The sequence below is a fragment of the Ascaphus truei genome, chromosome 10 (assembly GCF_040206685.1).
Source record: "Ascaphus truei isolate aAscTru1 chromosome 10, aAscTru1.hap1, whole genome shotgun sequence".
NCBI lineage: Eukaryota > Metazoa > Chordata > Amphibia > Anura > Ascaphidae > Ascaphus > Ascaphus truei.
Genome location: NC_134492.1, coordinates 38,882,965 through 38,901,240, shown reverse-complemented (window position 1 = coordinate 38,901,240; position 18,276 = coordinate 38,882,965). Strand labels below are relative to the sequence as shown.

At 42.9% G+C, this 18,276-nt stretch overlaps 2 protein-coding genes across 7 annotated transcripts in view; one reads left to right on the top strand and one right to left on the bottom strand.

Annotated features, from left to right (window-relative positions):
- Nucleotides 1-101: 101 nt before the first annotated feature.
- CENPL (centromere protein L) lies at nucleotides 102-9,432 on the bottom strand. 4 transcript variants are annotated; one of them, XM_075616690.1, is made up of 5 exons: nucleotides 9,281-9,432; nucleotides 8,304-8,477; nucleotides 6,415-6,666; nucleotides 4,903-5,448; nucleotides 102-3,122 (listed from the first exon to the last, which is right to left on the bottom strand). In XM_075616690.1, exons 2-5 carry the CDS (start codon nucleotides 8,472-8,474, stop codon nucleotides 3,099-3,101), a joined length of 993 nt encoding a protein of 330 aa, XP_075472805.1. In that variant the 5' UTR covers nucleotides 8,475-8,477; nucleotides 9,281-9,432; the 3' UTR covers nucleotides 102-3,098. The 4 variants fall into 4 exon arrangements, with proteins under 4 accessions (XP_075472805.1, XP_075472803.1, XP_075472804.1 ...); XM_075616688.1 differs by having other exon boundaries at nucleotides 138-3,302; nucleotides 9,318-9,421; XM_075616689.1 differs by lacking the exon at nucleotides 9,281-9,432 and adding an exon at nucleotides 8,966-8,984 and having other exon boundaries at nucleotides 138-3,302.
- A 20-nt stretch (nucleotides 9,433-9,452) lies between these two features.
- Nucleotides 9,453-18,276, top strand: part of DARS2 (aspartyl-tRNA synthetase 2, mitochondrial) — a 35,803-nt gene continuing 26,979 nt past the window's right edge. Inside the window, exons 1-4 of one of the 3 annotated variants that reach the window (XM_075616681.1) lie at nucleotides 9,453-9,542; nucleotides 10,469-10,664; nucleotides 13,936-14,035; nucleotides 18,174-18,240. In XM_075616681.1, coding sequence (XP_075472796.1) covers nucleotides 10,526-10,664; nucleotides 13,936-14,035; nucleotides 18,174-18,240 — 306 coding nt within the window. In that variant the 5' untranslated portion in view covers nucleotides 9,453-9,542; nucleotides 10,469-10,525. The other 2 variants (XM_075616683.1, XM_075616682.1) reach the window with 2 other exon arrangements.

Below are 18,276 nucleotides of genomic sequence, written 5' to 3'. Positions count from 1 at the left end.
TTCAATATTATTATCCAACCTTTACAACAAACAGTCACCTTTTGTTCCACGATTTATAAATAATACTACCTATTACGCATTTACATCCCGGGCAACGCCGGGTCTCTCAGCTTAGTATACAATAAAATCAAGAGACGTGCACTCCTTCAAATGGCGTCTTGAATCACACTTTTTATTTAAGCATCGGTTATCGGCAGTAATACGTTTTCAAACTATATAAAGCAAAAAAAAAAAAAAAAAAACACTGAAATATATAAAGTGAATGATGCAGAGTATTTTTACGTGGGGGAAATCGTATCATGTACAGTTATTTGTAAAGGTTTGTGCTTCATTAGAATGTTCTGGTTCCAACTCACACCCTCCCCTTCTTCCAGCAAGATGCAATGGGCTCATACTGATCATATTGTATGCAGACTTCTCTGCTGACAATTTTTGGGTGCGGGTTATTTTAGAGGCTATTTTAAGTGCATGAGATGTGGGGTTTTTTTAATCGAAATTGAAGTTTGCTCTTGTTTTTTGGTTCCAATGCTAAAAGTTCCAGAAAGCCGGTATGCATAAGTGGCAATGGTTTAAAGCAGGTCTGCACAAGTAATTGAGCCAGCTGTGCTGAAGTAGGGATATCCTGAAAACCTGCCCTGTTTGCAGCCCTCGAGGACTGGAGTTGTGCAGGCCTGCTTTATTAAAGGAAGTTCCTATGTGTTCAGAAACTTAATTTTACATCTTTTTTTAAATATGAAAAGATTTGTAGGTGATTACTAATATTTGAGGAAACTGGGAAAAATGGTTTATGTAGGGAACAAAAAACAAGGAGCCCTGAGCAATTTATATCAAAAGCTTTAAATGAAATGTGGTAGAAAAAAAATAAAAAAAAAGCATTCACTTATTCTCAATTTCATATTCTGTTCACCTGAGTCTCTACCACAAAATATCCCTAATCATAAAATACCGCTCATTTTCAAGTATGTCCACATGACGTAATTATTTGCGTTCCGTGTGACTTTCAAATAGTCTTTATTTCTGTTACGTAAACTTGGAAGAGGAGGGTTCGTTGCTGGTTTATTCGATGTACATGTTAACTGTAGCACATTTGTAAACCAATGCCAACAGAAGACAGGCTGCCACCCCTTACATTGTACTGCCTTCCTCGCATACCCAATTAATGTATAACATTGTAACCTTATCAATAAACTGTATGCTGCTAAATTAGTGTCGGGAGGAATAGGCACCAAGTAATTAGATTTTCACAACACCAAATGAGATGTCTATGAATGTTTTCTGGCCTCAAAACGACAGTAACCTGATGTAGAAATACATTGCTTTCACTCGCATGCATGCCTTTTATTTGATCTGGTTTTGCTTTTTCTTTGCAACTGTTCTTATCTAGTTTTGCAGCCTGAAGCCATGGATATATAGATCCATATCTACAAATGCATCTTACCCCCTTCTTCAGCACATGAGGTTCAATCAGAGGGGGGGAGGGGGCAGCACTCTTGAGGACTGGAGTTGAGCACCCTGGATTAAGCCTTCTAATTGTAACCAGCAGATTATTTATTCCAGCTCTTAGGCAGGCTACAGCCCAATCAAGGGGGGGAAAAAATCTAAACATTTTCATATAAGGAAATTACAGTTTAATCCCTCATGCTCTAGTGCTTGTGACTTCCATTGATGTAAAGGGAAGAGAGCAACTCCACCCCCCCTTTCCATTGTATGTGCCCCCCTGAAACCAAGCAAACACTGACATGCAACATGTCACCAGGGCCCTTAGGGTGGCAACCCTTCTAAATATGTGAAATCTTATGAGGCTTTTTTTTTTAAATCAGTTCTGTAGTATTAGATAATACTTACCGAGTTGAATTAAAAAAAATCCCACAGTACTTTTCATTTTAAAAGCTGCAGACCAAGCAATATCCTACATGTGTTTTTTTATAATCAGTTCTGTACTGAGAATATACTTGTAGCATTTTTTTTAATCAACTCAAAATGACACTTAATGTATTATAATGTAACAAGCTTTAGTTAAGTTCTGTGCTATAAGAAAAACAAATTACTATATTGCCTTTAAATATACGTTTGACACCTCAAAACACATACTTCAAATGAGAAATGGTAATTGTTATTGTTATTGTTGACATTGTTAATCCAATACGATATCACAGCCTGTAAATTTGCATTCAAGAAAAAGCAATATTTGACGTGGTAATTAGCAATATTTGATGTGGTAATTACTGCCCCACAAGGGGACCAAATCATATATACCTACCTAATACAGAAGAAATTACAAAGCACTTGATCTATTTCAATTTGTTCTTATGACTCTTTGCTGTGAATTAATAACTACACATTTAACCACTACCAAATGTTATTAAAAAAGCCCAGACAAGACATTGGTAGCAAATAACGTGTGCAATTAAACATACATATGGCAAGGCTGCTTATCCAACCGGGTTTAACCCTTTGAGTGCCAGTGCTGCATCACTAAGCAATGCTGGTTCTAGGCAATTAAAAAGAGTAACACATTAATTGCACCAAGTTTCCATTTTTTACTGCAATTAATACCGTGCCCGTACCCCATTTATTACACCAAATTTATGATGGCCAATGATCAGCTATTTTTCAAGTTGTATTTTTTAATAGAAGACATGGACAAAATCACAAACACTTCATTATTTTGACCAAATATATATAATAAATAAAAAAAAAACATAGCAAGTCCCACTGGACATAGCTGAAAGGTTATAGTGGAAAGAAACATGTTTATTCCAGTAGGCAAAATTTCATACCATGCGAAAAACAGCTTTACTTTGGCCACGCTGCACATGATTAGACAAATAGTAACAATAAGAAAGTATAAACGCCAATTCTGTGTTCCCCACAACACAGTGCTTGCATTCTGTTTATTTGGACTAGGCCAACACATGGGAACATGAGCCCATGTGGGGATTTGTACACACTATGCCACCTATGTTCAACTTCCAATTTTTGGATCTCATGTAAATTTAGTATTAGAGAAACTGTAATGCAATTAAAAAAAACAAACATGGATAAGCGTTTATTCCGGGGCGTATTCACTGGACGAAGCATACCAAGATGGTCTCAGATTACACACAGGGTGCAAGATGATTCTGGAATACAGAGGCTGGACAAGCTCTGTGTCAATGTTCGAAGTGACAAGGCATCGGCTAACAAGTGAAGAAATTGAATATTGGGTGAAATACATTGTTCAGGAGTTAATATTGTATATTATTTCTAGCCAACTCTGTGAGAAGTTTCAGCACTTGTACCAGATGTTCTTTACACAGGAACTGTTGGAGAAAAATATTGGGGAAAGTGTGAGTTTGGCTGCCCCCAAGCACATTAATATCCACCTAGTAAGCCAAATAGATGAGAAAAAGTGAAACACTGCAGATCTGTATAAAACAAGAATGGGTCAACTGAGCTAAGTAGAGGAACACAGCGACCACACACACATCCCTTTACCAAAAACTAAAAATGTCCTACTTGAAAGGAGCAATTTTAATTTGAACCGGAGCTGAATCGTTCTCTTCTCCAGAGACCTCCTGTTCCTGAGATGCATGCACTGTCTGGTGCCAGCACCCTCATGTAACATCCAACCTAGCCAGCAGTATCAAAGTTGCAACCCATGACATTGCGGCTTCCTATTAGCCCACAGATCCCACAGGCGTTAGACGCCACATTGCTTCCCCCGGAGGCAAAAAATAAAAACAGGATTACTCCCCCCAAAAAAAAAATATTCGAGTATAACTCTACTTAGAGTTTTAGATCAATTTCTATTTATTTTGGAATAGTGGAGCACGCATTTCTGCTCCACCGTCACCTGATTAAAGGTTCATTTTTTTTTTATACCTGAAACTTTCTCTCCGCTGTTCCAAAAGAAATGGAAATGTATCAAAAAGTAGAGCTCTATTTTAATATTTTTTGGGGAAATCCTGTTTTTGCACCTATTGTGTTGGCTACACCTGCATGTTATTTCCTTTGGCAAAACGTTATCCCCATATTTTTTTATTCTTTATTCCCCATGAAGGTGCACCGGCTCCTTCAGTGTATGTCACAGGAAATTGGGGGGTACCAAACTAATAATAGCATGGATTAACTCCGGACCCCCAGTACCAACTCTGTAAAATGGAAAATAAAATACAAAAAGTGGGATTGCAGCTACAAGCTCTAAAAAGAATTATATTCTCATGTCAATAGAAATAAAAAAGCCATAAAAAGATGTTACACAGGTGTGTTGCCATCATACAGCTTCCCCTATGCTGTGAAGCAGTCTTCCCCTTGCACAGGATGATTTCAGCTCCATGCATTTGAACGGGGCTTAAACGTTCACAAGTAAGAAACAGCTTCACGGTATGTTTAATAGGTAAAGGGACACAGTGAAGCAAAGAAACAAAATCAGACTTGTGTCAATCTCATTGTGCAATAGAAAAAACCCACGACCAGTTGGTTGTGTCACTATTATGGGATCAGGCCTTCAGCCATTTGCCTTAGCACACACTACGCCCCATTCAACTAAGATTAGCACATAAAGCCTTAAATCTTGCCGCGGTTTAGTGACTGGGTTTAAGTTGCAAAGTACGGCTATAATTGAAAGTATTGTTTAAATTGGTGAGCAGTCTAACCGCTCATTTTCTCCTGTGAAACATACATCGCCATTTCAGTTAATGGCATTGCAAAAGCTCACAAAAAGGTTAAAGGTTTAGATAAGTCCGGTCACAAATAGCTCAAGGAAGCAAAAGATTTTACTTATTCCGATTAGCAATAGCCTACTTAATGCAGTCTAATTGTACCATGCCTGCTTCCTGGCAGCAAAGACTTTAAGCTATAATAAAGAGATGAATTACCTGAGAATCCTGGCCAAAGATGCAAGTAAACCCAACTACCCACCTTTACTTTGCCATCACAGTGTGCCGACGCCACGGAGGTTGACACCTTTACGAGCTGCATTGCTGATAAGTGGATCTTGAAGTGTCGGAAAAAGTGGGTATAAAGACACTGGAAGAAGGCGTCGACTTCTTTCTTAGTGACCGCATCCTGGCTTTTGTGAATGTCGTCCCAAAGGGCCCTTGCATCGTCTGGGTGAATGGCGTAAGAAATGTCCAGTTTGTGAGGTTCGGATGGCACTGAGAAGATTAGCTCAGTGGCTGCAATAGGTCCGTGCACGTCGCAGCCAGTCCACATGGCTGCCATCCAGGCAAGATCGTGGGCGCTGACTGGCAAGTTACGGAAAGCGCAGTCAAAGATCCTTTGAAACCAGGTTCCCACTATGGCCGTGAGAGTTTCTGTCCCACTGACAAGGAACAAAGGCAGACAGACAAAAGTCTCTGGTAATATGTCTAAAACCTCATCATCTCCGAAGGTGCAACAGAACCAGCCTGACCACACAATCTTGTCTTCTGCGCCTGCAGCAGAGAACTGGGGTTTGGCTGAAATCTGCAACATAAAAACCATGAGCTGCTTTACTGGAAGCTGTTTTTCCTTTTATATTTTAACTCTTAGAAATGTATGAGTTTTCAAAAAGTCATTCCCATTTATATTTTCTATTAACACCGTAACAGGACGGCCGAGCACTGATCAGAGTTTTTATGCATCATTCACTGCTGATGGACCACAAAAGGGAATGCATGGCAACACTCCTATCCCTTTACATGCCAGAGTTGCACTGTTGGACATCCCTGGCAAACAAAGGGTTATACAGGATTTACAGTGTACCTAAGATTTTGCAGTAACAGAAAACAATATAGAAATGTTTAAGCACATTTTGGAGATACTGGTTTCAACAATAGGATGCTACTTTGTGCAACTAATGAGGCATTAACACGTAGGGTGTGTAATAGCACAAATCGGAACAATCTAGTGGTAACAGAAAGGTACCCGCAGCGATACACTGCCAGATAAAGGTGTATTTCTGCAATGCTTTTTGGGGTGTCTTCTGAAGGAGACTTACTAGCAGCATTTTATAGTGCTAGCTTTCTCTTTTTATTCTACCTATCCTCCAGATCTCCTGCGAGGCCCACAACGTTCAAGGAATCCCTACTTCCCCTGCTCGGGCACCAGCTGAACGTGTGCATGGGGACACAAAATGGTGGACAATAGAAACACTGGAACATCAGGAGATTATGTTGCAGCTTTGTCTTGGTGACCCCACAGCCATGTTTGTAGTTGTGTCAAAACAGGGGAGGGGGGTAATCTAGGGAGAATTATGTTGGGGGCTCAGGTAAAATAAAAATATCTGCATGAAAGAAGCAGTGCCCCCAAGCGGATACAACTTGTTACAAATTAATTTCAACTATTTAAGTTAATGGCCATAACAATTGAAAACTACTGTAGTATGGCAGTTTAGTGAATAGCTTTGTAGTGACCAGTATATAATCACACACTGCCTGCAGCAATCCTCACCTGGACAAGTACTGCCCCGGGATCTCGCGCTCTTCCCTTGAGCCCAGGCAGATTTGAGAAGGTCACTTTCAGGTTGAGCTCCACGCCCACCTCAATGGCGAGCCCTTTCTGCTTCTCTGCAGCGATGTGGGCAGATAGGAGCCTGGCATAATCCTTCAGGTTCGTGTATGAGAACCTGTGCATCGGTGTCACGCTGTATAAGCTCCACTGCTTGCGGAGAAGGTGAGCAATCTTCAACGGATCAACGGTTTCCTGAAACCACATCAGAAATATTTAGTAGCGGGTGAATAGAACATGCTAAACCTGCGAGGCTGTGCAGTATTACAATGAATGTTCATTTTTATAGAAATACGCAAGTAGCTCTTTACACTAAATGCAACGCAAACTAACATTCTAGTGACCGAATAAAGTCATTACGTTTTTAATTGCTTGTCACACGTGTTGGAAAATATTTTATACACAGCTGGCAATATGTGGCCCAGCACTTAGAATCCACCAAAGAGCTTAGTCTACTTGTCATGCTTGAGGCATGAGATAAAATGACTTGCACATGGAGAGCAGTCACTGGAATTTAAACCAGGTTCACCAACTCATGGGAGGCATTCTAGCTAACCCCCTAGACCCATCATAGTCTAGTTCACTGTGTAAATCTGTGACTCTCACATGTTCCCTTATCTCCAACTAGCCCCACCTCCAATTCTCCCCTGGTGCTTTGCACTGAGTTGCACAGAATTTACTTGACCTGTTAATCTGTGCACAGGAGAGGTGCCGGATGCGGAGTTTTAGGTGCCCGGGTATTCCATCCCTGCCCCAAAGTTAGTGTTATTACAAAAATCTGGCTCCGTTTGTCAAAAAATACCATTTGCACATAACAGAGGTCTGTCTGCTCCAACACACACAGACAATACTTCTATTTTCTGCCTTAGGAGTTGTATTGATTGTTAAACATTAAGTTCCAGATCTTGGTCAGTATTGAACAAATAAACGAATCCAGAGGAATTAAAAATGTGTAATAATTAATAGAATATTTTGCTTTGCTCATTATTCCCCTGTGTTATTACTCAAACAACTTTTTCTGATATTTATCAGATATTAAAAAGTTATGGTGGGTAGAAAAATTAAAAAAAAAAAAGACAAAAAACACTACTACTGTACAGTACATAAAAATAACACTTGTGGATACACTTGCATGTCTCTGCAACCCTGTCTTTCCCTATTCTCTATTAGCAAACCGTGCTTCCATTGCAGCCAGGGATTCTGGGTAATGGCATTCAAATGTGTCACTCCCTACTTCTAATACATTTTTACATGGACCCCTATAAACCTATGCCCGTCGTATGTCACACACCTGATATTTATGAATCACTATGCACGCAAGAAATATTTTCAGGGATGGAAATATCCCAGGTGTCTACATTTTCTGGCCTGGCGCTGGCAGTGCTGACTGAGCCATCATCGCCACAACCAGCAACAGCCGAATCATGCTTTACCAACGCAAGTGCAAAGCATGACTGGGAGCGCCGACGCCGGTTCTTAGCAGCGACTGACATGACAGTCATTACTGCACTAATTGCTCTGGGATTATGTCTCTGCAGTCAACTCGTGCCTGGTTGTGAGGTATACACTGACGCGTGCACGCACAGAGCCGCTAACAGGCAGTAATACTTGTAGTTATTCAATGGCAGTTTAATGCTGTGTCAGTCACTAACCCTCTCCCGCCACCCAAGTGGCTTCTAAAAATTCCAGCAGGCTCCTACATTTCTCCACCTATATGTATTCCCTGTTAGGACTAGAAGCCTCTGCAAGATTAGTAACCAAAATGATGGGAGAGGAAGAGACCCCATGAGTTTATAGAGTGGTCATTGGCTTCTGTTCCCAAGTAAACTCACCTCCACGAGGGATTTCTGTAGTATCGTCCTCTTTGACGGGGCTTGACGGAAGGGTGTGTGTCTGCGTGCTGAGGTCAGGCCTCTATGAGGAAACCCAGTGCTCTGGAACTGGACACCACGTTTTTCTGTTGACCCCCCTTTGGGAGTCGAGACCCCATCAGGTGTTTGCATGGCCTGCATGAAAACAACATTTTTTTGACTTTAAACCAGCAATCCCACCCCTCAGAAGTCTATAGGGGTTTAACTCAAATAAGGTTACTATATTGCTCCCTGTATAGGTTCTTCCAATTACATGTTTTTTTTAACTCTCCAGCATCTGAGGTTACCATGGTAACAGTTACACTGGGCTCTGGAGAGAGCTCCATTTAAGCCTCCCAGACACTTAATGCTTATATTTCCTTAGCGAACCATTGGAAAGGGCAAGAAAAGATCTCAAAGTAACAAATGCAAAAAAAATATTTTTTTAATATGGTGGAGGCAGCTCTGGGGGCCCCCTGCTTCCCAAGATACAGATCAGAATGGGTAGTATCTCCTGCGGGGTACAGAAAATGGCAGTTTAGTGGTCCCACGGGCCAATAGGAAGCTGTAACATCCCCTCATACGGCTTCCTCTTGGTCCATGTGCCGTGGGACCTTTAAAAACAGAAGAGATAGCAGCATTACCTTCTAGGGAGCAGGGGGTCCCCACAGCTGATCCAGCGGAGGTGAGTGACCCCACTGCTCTCCACAGGAGGGGAAACCTGTTTTGTTTTTATTAAAGGCAAAGCTCCTTCCAAGCTGCATGGTTGAATACAGTTTAGAAACACACCCCGTATTCTTGCATATAACACCCACACCATCTCCCTTAAAAAAAAAACGCCCCCTGGATATATTACTAGTATATAAAGGGAATAAGCGCTTCAAACACAGAAGTGAACACTGGGGAAAGGCGTCCCTGCCAATAAATAATCATTAGACAAGAGTGGAGGAGCGCCTTACTGGTGCTCCCGGCAGACTTCAGCACGACACACAGTACCCGCGTTATAGCCAGTCACCGATCCTCTCTGCAAAGCCACAGTTAGCGCGCGTAGACCTTTATTATTTCAAATAGTACACCCTGGTCCCAGAAGGCAGTGCGGCACCAGCGGAAACGAGGCTTGGCACGCAGCCGGCTTCACTCACTGGTGGTAATCGAGGCGCGACGCGGGCAACGTGCCACCAACAAAGATGGCCGCCTCGGGGACACTTTCCCACCACATTGGTACGTTATCGTGTCACGTACTTTGCCCTCCAGCGGGGAGCTTTATCTTCCATCTGCGGCCGATTGCTTCCGCCGCCTCTTTCCCTCGTGTCCTCCCCGGTTACCGGTGTGCAGGGCGCAGCACGGGGTCTCTCGTGCAATGGGAGCCGAGAGACAGTGAGACACGGCCGGTAGAGACATCGTACTGGTGCTCGGGGCGGTGTAGGTCGCGGCTGCTTCCCCAGCGGCTGAGGCCGTGGAGGGTTCCCATGAATAATGTTTGATGCGGACACATGTCAGACTCCTGGGCTATAATCGTATTTCTGTATAAGTCACTCACTCCCGCCTTTTACATTGAGTTTGTAAGGGGTCCATGTTAAATGGATTATATTCATTGTATTTCACTATATGAATACATCTTCCTATTGAGTGAAGGGTAGGAGGCAGCCCTGTCTCTGAAACCCGTGTCACAGTTTCAGTGTCCCCATCACAGCTTTTATTGGTCACGATGAAGGTGCGAATGTAATGCCAAAATGTTGCCAAAAATCTTTCAATAAACAAATAATTGCATCAAGACTGGATTGCCACAGCATTATTTGTATTGCTGGATTCCCACCGCAGTAGTGTCTGTAGGCACCCAGCAGCATATACAGCAGCCTCCCCTCTCCCCCACCCATCTGAGAGATTTTATTGGTGCAACGAGAAAGGAACACTGCACCATTTACAGATGCAAACTTTTATACGATGCATTATAATATTACTCTTAACTGCTCCATAGACCCCACCCAAACTGTTAACTGAGCAAATTCAGCTAAACTAACCTTGATACATTGACACTAACAAAGGCAGCAGGAAATGGATGCTCCCAGCATTCAGGTGAAGACTTAACTCGCCTTTGTGACGGTTGATGCATATGCCTTTGTTTCTTCTCATCTGAAATATGGCAGATTGAAATCCTCAGGAGGGCCGCACTGGAGACCAGAGGAAGATAGATCGGTTGGAGAATGGCTCTTCGTATTTGTCTCAAGCTGCTGACAGGTGGCGGGTTTACAAGGAGAAGGCCTGTGATCCTGACAAGGTGTATAACACACAGGAGGGAGCTCACAAGTACTACATCAAGTCCGGTAGACCAGAGGACTCCAGGTAGCATTGTCTGAACTTTTTTCACACCACCCATATTAAATGAAGCTCTGGAATGATGTTGGTGTGTCACTTAGAGTAGCCAAAGGAAGTAGACTGTATAATTTGCCTGGGTGCAGTTTCCTGGGAGATTACCAAGGGAAAATATAGATGGTGGAAATATAAAACCTCTCTTCTGGTGGAAATATAAAACCTCTCTTCCCTGTGGTAGTGAATGGTATTACGTAGACCAGGGGTGCGCAAACTTCCTGTGCTGCGCCCCCCGTCTGCTCTCCCCCTGTGTCGCACCGCCCCTCTACTAATGTGGCGTAAAATGATGCCGCGGGGCTCATGTCACGTGACCCGTGGCGTCATTTGACGCCGCATCTCCATGGAGACGCGTGGACTGAAGCCGGGTAAGTGAGACGTGCCCCCCTGTTTACGCGCCCCTGTCATGACGTAGACCACAAGTAATGTCATGACATACCACATGATGGCATAATCGGCATTCACTCCTCTGCATCCACTTGTATGTATGTCTTTCGTTGTATAGCGCCATCCATGTACATAGCGCTTTACAGGAGTAACACACCTGGCATAATAGGAATAAGTGCTTCATACATAAAAGTAGACTTTAGCAAAAGTAAAGTTCCTGCCCCGAAGAGCTTACAATCTAAGTGGTATGTAGGGTGAACTTACAGAGACAGTGGGGGGTTGCTGGGGTTAGTGCATCAGCAAGGGGTCATGATAAATGTATGCGATGTATAGTATCAGCCAACAGAGATACCCTGATGCTTAATTAAAGAGGTGTGTTTTAAGATGGGCTGTAAAGGTGGATAGAGAGGGTGCTAGTCGGGTATTGAGGGGAAGGGCATTCCAAAGGTGTGGGGCAGTCAGTGAGAGGTTCTAGGCGGGGGAGGGCTTTAGATGCAAAAGGGGTAGACAGAAGACTTCCTTGAGCAGAACACAAGTGACGGGCAGGTGAATAGTGAGACATTCGGGATGAGATGGAAGGTGTGTCAGAGGAGTATATAGGAACGAAAAGATATATAGTTACACGCACCAGATTGTGAAGAAATAAAGTGATTTCAATAAGAATATATTGTGATATGTGTACCTTATTGTGCAATTATCAATAATAAAGTGATTATATCTTAAACTGTGAGTGATAAGTGTATCATACAGTAGTATAAAGTGTCCAATACACAAATGTGGAATAAAATGTAATACACTTTGTGACATTAAGTACACAACCAGAGGGTCTGCAGCTAGTCAATAAAGATGGCTCAGCATCTTGTAGAACTGGTAGGAAAAGACAGCGTACAACTCTCCTGGTGTAGTAAATTCTATTAAAAACTATAGTGAAACAGGTGAGTATTGCACATACATCCAATAAAGTTACTCAAGCATTACGTTAGGTAAATGTTACCACAACGGCACTCAGCTGACCTCGGCAAACGGCAATCACGACGGTCTGCTCCCAGGTAGGTGGAGATCGGCGTCTTAAAATCAGGGAAAGAACACACTTGTGGATCCTGGTGTCCTCCGTTAATACGGGTTGCTCCGTGAATGTTTGTCGCCTTAGCGTAGCTCGTGAACCGGTAGGGAGACTCTCGCACTGACGGCAATAGCCAAACACACTACCTGTGTCTCAAAGCGGCAGCCGCTGACGTCACTGGTCTACGTCACTCGTAAGGCGACCACCCAGTATTAGTCAAGGGCTCAAATCCCGCAAACACAGGTAGCTTAGGCAGTGGTATTGGAGTCAATAAAGCCAAGTGTCTGGAAGAAAAAGCAATCCTACGCGTTTCGTAGATGGGCTCTACATCAGGGAATGACATTTGTGTTTTTCTACCAGAGTGTATAGCCGTAAAAGAGAGATGAATTCTTTTTGAAGTAATATGGGATTTAATAGTAAGACAAGAGAAATGCTGATCCGGATTTGGGAGAGAGAATGATTCTAGCAGCAGCGTTTATGATGGAATGTAGGGGAAGACAGGTGGGAGGCAGGAAAGCCGGACAGGAGAAGGTTCCAATAGGCGAGACCGGAAAGAATGAGCCAGCAGCAGCAGCACTTAGAAGCACTCACACAGCAACCAGCTGATCCAGGCGCCATTTCGGGAGACCTAGGGGACAAGATTTTTCGGCAATTCGTAACGTTATTACGTTTAACTCTTTAGTGTGCCTCTTTGGTTTGCTCCCCCTGACTCCCACAGCATTGCACAGTATTGCTTTACATTGTCTGATTGGGACACTGGATTTTTTGCACGAGCTTACAGCCCTAGCGTGGGGACTTATTGCTGATTTGCTTGGATCCTTCGGTTATACTAAATGCAATAGCACCGTTTTTTGCCTTATGATTAGTGGATAGGTGCTGGCTTGTCACTTGTGACTAGCTTATTGTTTGCTGTAGCTTGAGTGTGGATCCCACTGTGCATGGTCTGCATATGTTTTTTTTTTTTTCAGACACATAGGAGGTTGTTTATTCTCAGGGTTTAAAGGAAGTACCATTGATCCGTTGATCTCTGGAAACGGGCCTGAAGAAGGGGCTCAACCCCAGAAACGTTGCCCTCCTAATATCCCCTTCCCCCTCCCCCCCACTTTTCCTTCTCTGTTCATAGGCCCCCCCCCATCTCCATTTCCCTTACCCTCCCTCTCCTCATACTGCATTCCCTCAAGTATGCTTATGTATACACACACGATGTCATACTAAATCTGATTTGGCATGTTCCGTGACTATTCTGTTCTTATTGAGTGCTGGGAACGTCCGTATATGTCACTATATATCTGTTGTTGCTGCTCCACCATTCTTTGTGAATGTCCTCAGATTACATTCATTGAGTGCTGTCTATTCACTTTGTTGACATACTTAATCTTGAACCTGGTTTAATTCCCAGTATCAGATCTCCACATCTTCTACACCTAGCACTGGAGTATCTTCATTTTAAACACTGTGTGGTGTTATAGAGAAGGTAGCAGGCTCGGGGAGCCCTCGTAAGATATGTAGATGTACGTATAAGTGGTTTTTGGCTTTGCAGTTCTTGAATAGAAAAACATGCTGTTCTGGGATATCCATTCTTCCTGAAGTAACCGTTACACTAACAGATAAACATCATTTTTATTTTAGTCCAATAAGAGGCTTCACAACCTGCAAAGAATCTGACTTGGCAAATTAAGTATCTTGCTGCTCTCCGATAATGTCTCGTATAATCAGTATCATTGTAGAGATGCATTCTTTTGTTGAGACTTATTGCTACTGCAGTTCAGCCCTCATCCTGCACCTGCTTCTTTTCAGATCTGAACAGCTTTGCTTCACGATCGCACACGTGCGGAGAGTTGTGCGCTGCTCATGTGGGCCAGGAGGTGACCCTGTGCGGATGGCTCCAGTATCACAGGTGACATTAAAAAAGACGTACGCCCATAAAGTTCAACCTATGCTAAATGTAGACGACAGATACTTGATCCTATATCCGTACCTACAGTATATTGATCCTGAGAAAAGCGTAAATAAAAAAACACAGTCAGGTTATTTTGAAACAGAATAACACGTGAATTTATTCAAGTCAAGTGCACAACGGAGACAGCTTCAAAACAAAAGCTCTCTAACAATAACACGGTATGCCATATATTTATACCCTAAAACCTAAAGCTCCACCCCTTTATGGGGGGGCTTGCACATCACTAAATATGACATCATTTTGTAATACATAACAATGCTAAAACTGATGTAAGTTTGCAATACATAACAAATGATGGAAGTGTGCGTCACCTAAAATGACATAATCTTGTAATACATAACAAAAATGAAATGATACATACATTCTTTAAGGGGTTGAATGTGAGAAATGATTTCTATCTCTGAGTCCACCAGACACTCAAATACTGAGAAGTTGGTTCTAATTCTGATCTCACTTCTCAAGACTTTACCTGGCACTTAAATGTGAGAACTCTTCTTTAATTCTAATCTCACTCCTCAAGGCTGTATGTCCCCTCCCTTCTTCTGCAGCTGGGCTGGCCAGAGCTGGTAAACACTGAGAGCGAAAAATCTTTTAACCCACTATAACTTTCGTGCAGCTTTCATACAGACAGAAGACAAAATGGAAGACACAAGCACATCACATAACAACGTAATTGACAGACAAGGACTAGAACAATAACAAGATGGCTAACAAAAATAGGCAGACAAAATGGCTGCTTTGACTCTAATGTTGTTATGTCAGACCCCCTAATGTCTCAACTTCGTCAATCCAGAGGAAGGCAAACAAAAAACCCCAGTGAAATACTGTATCATCTAATGATCTCTCATTAAGGGGAAAATAAATTCCTTCCTGACTCCAAGAATTGGCAATCGGATTACTCCCTGTATCAACATCCTTCCCATGTTTACTTATTTGGTATATCCCTGTATACCTTTCCTTTCTAAAAAGATGTCCAACCTTTTTTTGAACAAATTTATTGTATCTGCCATCACAGTCTCCATGGGTAATGAATTCCACATTGTAACTGCCCTTACTGTAAAGAACCCTTTCCTTTTGGTGCTTGTGAAATCTCCTTTCCTCCAACCTTAATGGATAACCCCGAGTCCTTTGTACTGTCCTTGGGATGAATCGTTCTTTTGAAAGCTCCTTGTACTGCCCCCGAATATATTTGCATATATTTATCATATCCCCTCTTAGATGCCTATTTTCCGATGTAACTAAATCTAATTTAGCTAGCCTCTCCTCATAAATTAGATTGTCCATCCCCTTTATTAATTTGGTGGCTCTTCTCTGCACTCTCTCTAGTTCCATAATGTCGTTTCTAAGGAGTGGTGCCCAAAATTGTACTCCGTATTCAAGGTGTGGTCTTACTAATGCTTTGTAAAGGGGCATAATTAGGTTTACCTCCCTTCCATCCATTGCCCGTTTAATGCAAGATAAAATCTTGTTTGCCTTTGCAACTACTGCATGACATTGGGCACTATTGCTAAGCCTGCCTTCTACCAGCTCTCCTAAATCCTTCTCCATCATGGATTCCCCTTATTTATCCCCATTCTCAGAACCTCTTCAGATTGCCTGACTTTTCAGTGTCTCTCAGACATACAAATGGATGATTGAAAACAACCGCTTGGACCCCCTTGTTTGCCCACTTTTCTGTCTTGTGAAACCTCCAGCCATATTAGAAGTTTGTCTTCCTTTCATATTTAGGGTAGCCATATGCCTATTCCAAGCAGTTTGTAATCCCTTTACTGTACTAGCCACCACCCTATCTGCAGGAAGACCATTCCACGAATCCACCATCCACCCTGGGAAGAGTGACGTCCTTACATTTGCCCTCAGGCTGCCTCCCTCCAGTGCATGACCATTTGTTCTGAAATATGCTAACTTTCTGCATTTTGTTAAGTCCTTTGGTGTATCTGTGAGCTTTAATTTGTGTGAGAGAGCGCTTTAAAAGTCAGATCTGCAGAACAGAAACTGATAGAACTTAACTTTGAGTTTAAATGGCAGTCCAAATCCATAAAATACCTAGGGGTGCATATCACAAAAAAGATAGCCTCCCTATATCAAGCAAATTATCCCAGTCTATTGAGGACTCTAAAGAAGGAACTGAAAGACTGATCAGCATATGGTATTTCATGGATAGGCAGAATTTACAGTGTAAAGATGAACATCCTCCCCCGGATACTATACCTGTTCCAGACTCTTCCGATACCCGTGGTGAGATCTGAGATCAAGGAGTTACAAAATTCAATAACAAAGTTTATCTGGAGGGGTAAACAACCATGGATAAATGCAACAATTATGCAAAAACCTAGAGAAGCCGGAGGAATGGCAGTGCCATGCTTGTTGTCCTATTATAAAGCGGCGCAATTGTGCCAAATTACACAATGGCATGGAGACCCAGAGCTGCGAAGGTGGGTGGCACTGGAGAGAGAGTTGTGTGCCCCGCTGGAGCTCAGGGATCTAATCTGGTACCCGAAAAAAAGAGTAAAGGACATAAAAGAGCCTCTGACCTCTGTGCGCAACTCAATATTGGTCTGGGAGGCGGCTAAAAGTAATCGCTCATTGACCTCAAAACACACTTTAATGGCCCCTTTGTACGGTAACCCAGATTTTGCTCCTGGGCTAGAGGGTAAGAATTTTACGCTTTGGCGACAATTAGGGTTCAGAAGACTGAAGGACCTGGAGGGCAGAAATACCATCAAATCATTTGACCAATTAAAGTTGGAAACGGACATCCCTAACACAGAATTTATTAGGTACCTCCAGGTCCGGGCATTTTACAACAAACACTTGGTGGGAGATCACCGTTAACGAATTTTGAAAGGCTCTGCGTGAGGGGCACTGACACGCGGGGACTGATCTCTACTCTGTACAGAAATGTGGTCGGTTCTGACAAGGACGACACAAACAGACCCCGATTCAGGAGTCAATGGGAGTCAGATTTGCAGGAGACACTAGAGGACGAGGACTGGACAGAAATATTTCAGGCTGCGGCCAGTAGTTCCATCTGCACGACATTGAAGGAGAACTCATATAAAGTTTTGTTAAGGTGGTATTTCACTCCAGTTAGATTGGCTAAATTTGTTCCAGACTCTTCCCCGCTCTGCCCGCAGCAGTGCGGGGAACAGGGAGATCTGGTGCACATGCTGTGGTCTTGGCCGAAAATTATACCCGTTTGGAGTCAGATTCGCGATTGGCTACAGAGGATTTTGGGCCTCCAAATTCAGCTAGACCCGTGGCTGTTCCTATTAAGCAAACCCACGGACGAAGTATCAAGAACGGGGAACAAATTAATAGCACATTTCGCAACGGCTATGAGGTGCGAGACCGCAGCATTGTGGAACCAGAATGCAATTCCATCAATAGAAAAAAACAGAAACAGAATTTGGTTTGTATAACAGAAAAGTTAACGAGTTTGGTTAACGACACTGACACAAAATTCCAAAAGTTCTGGCTGCCTTGGCTAGCTCAGACAGATATTCCAGGGATGATCAATGCCACCATTTGGCTTTAATAGGATAAAGTGGGTTCTCATTGGATGCGCAGCGCGGGATGCGGACAAGACACGGAGAACGGACAGTAGATCCCCCTATAGGGATCCAGGAACAAGCGGGTACATCAGCACATGTGGATATAAGCAAAATGGAAAGCGTCAGTGGCGATCAACGGATCGATGAGAATAGGAAGAGACGTGGCATACCCTTCTCTAACACCCCCCCCCCCTTTCTTTCCCCCCCTCCTTTTTTCGTTCATGTCCTGTTGTCTTCCCATCCCTTTATCTGTTAAATGTTGTATGTCCTGAATGGATTTTGTCTCCCCTGTTATGGCAATAACATTTTGATTGTATGATATTTATGCAAAAACCAATAAACAGAAAGTTAAAAATAAAATAAAAAAAGTCAGATCTGCAGTCACATAACGGTGCTGCGAATAGAAGCCACCCACGTCTGTGTAACCACTTTGCTGCCCTTCGTGAAACCCCTGGAAGTCCATTCCCAGACCAGGAGGTTGTTAAAAGTAACCTGTATCTCTTCATCTCTCTCTCGGTCAGGCACGGTCTGTTTGTGATATTACGAGATTTCCACGGGCTCACCCAGGTTATTCTCCCGCAGGACGAGGTATGGATGATTCAGGGTTGGTATTTAGCCAGAGCT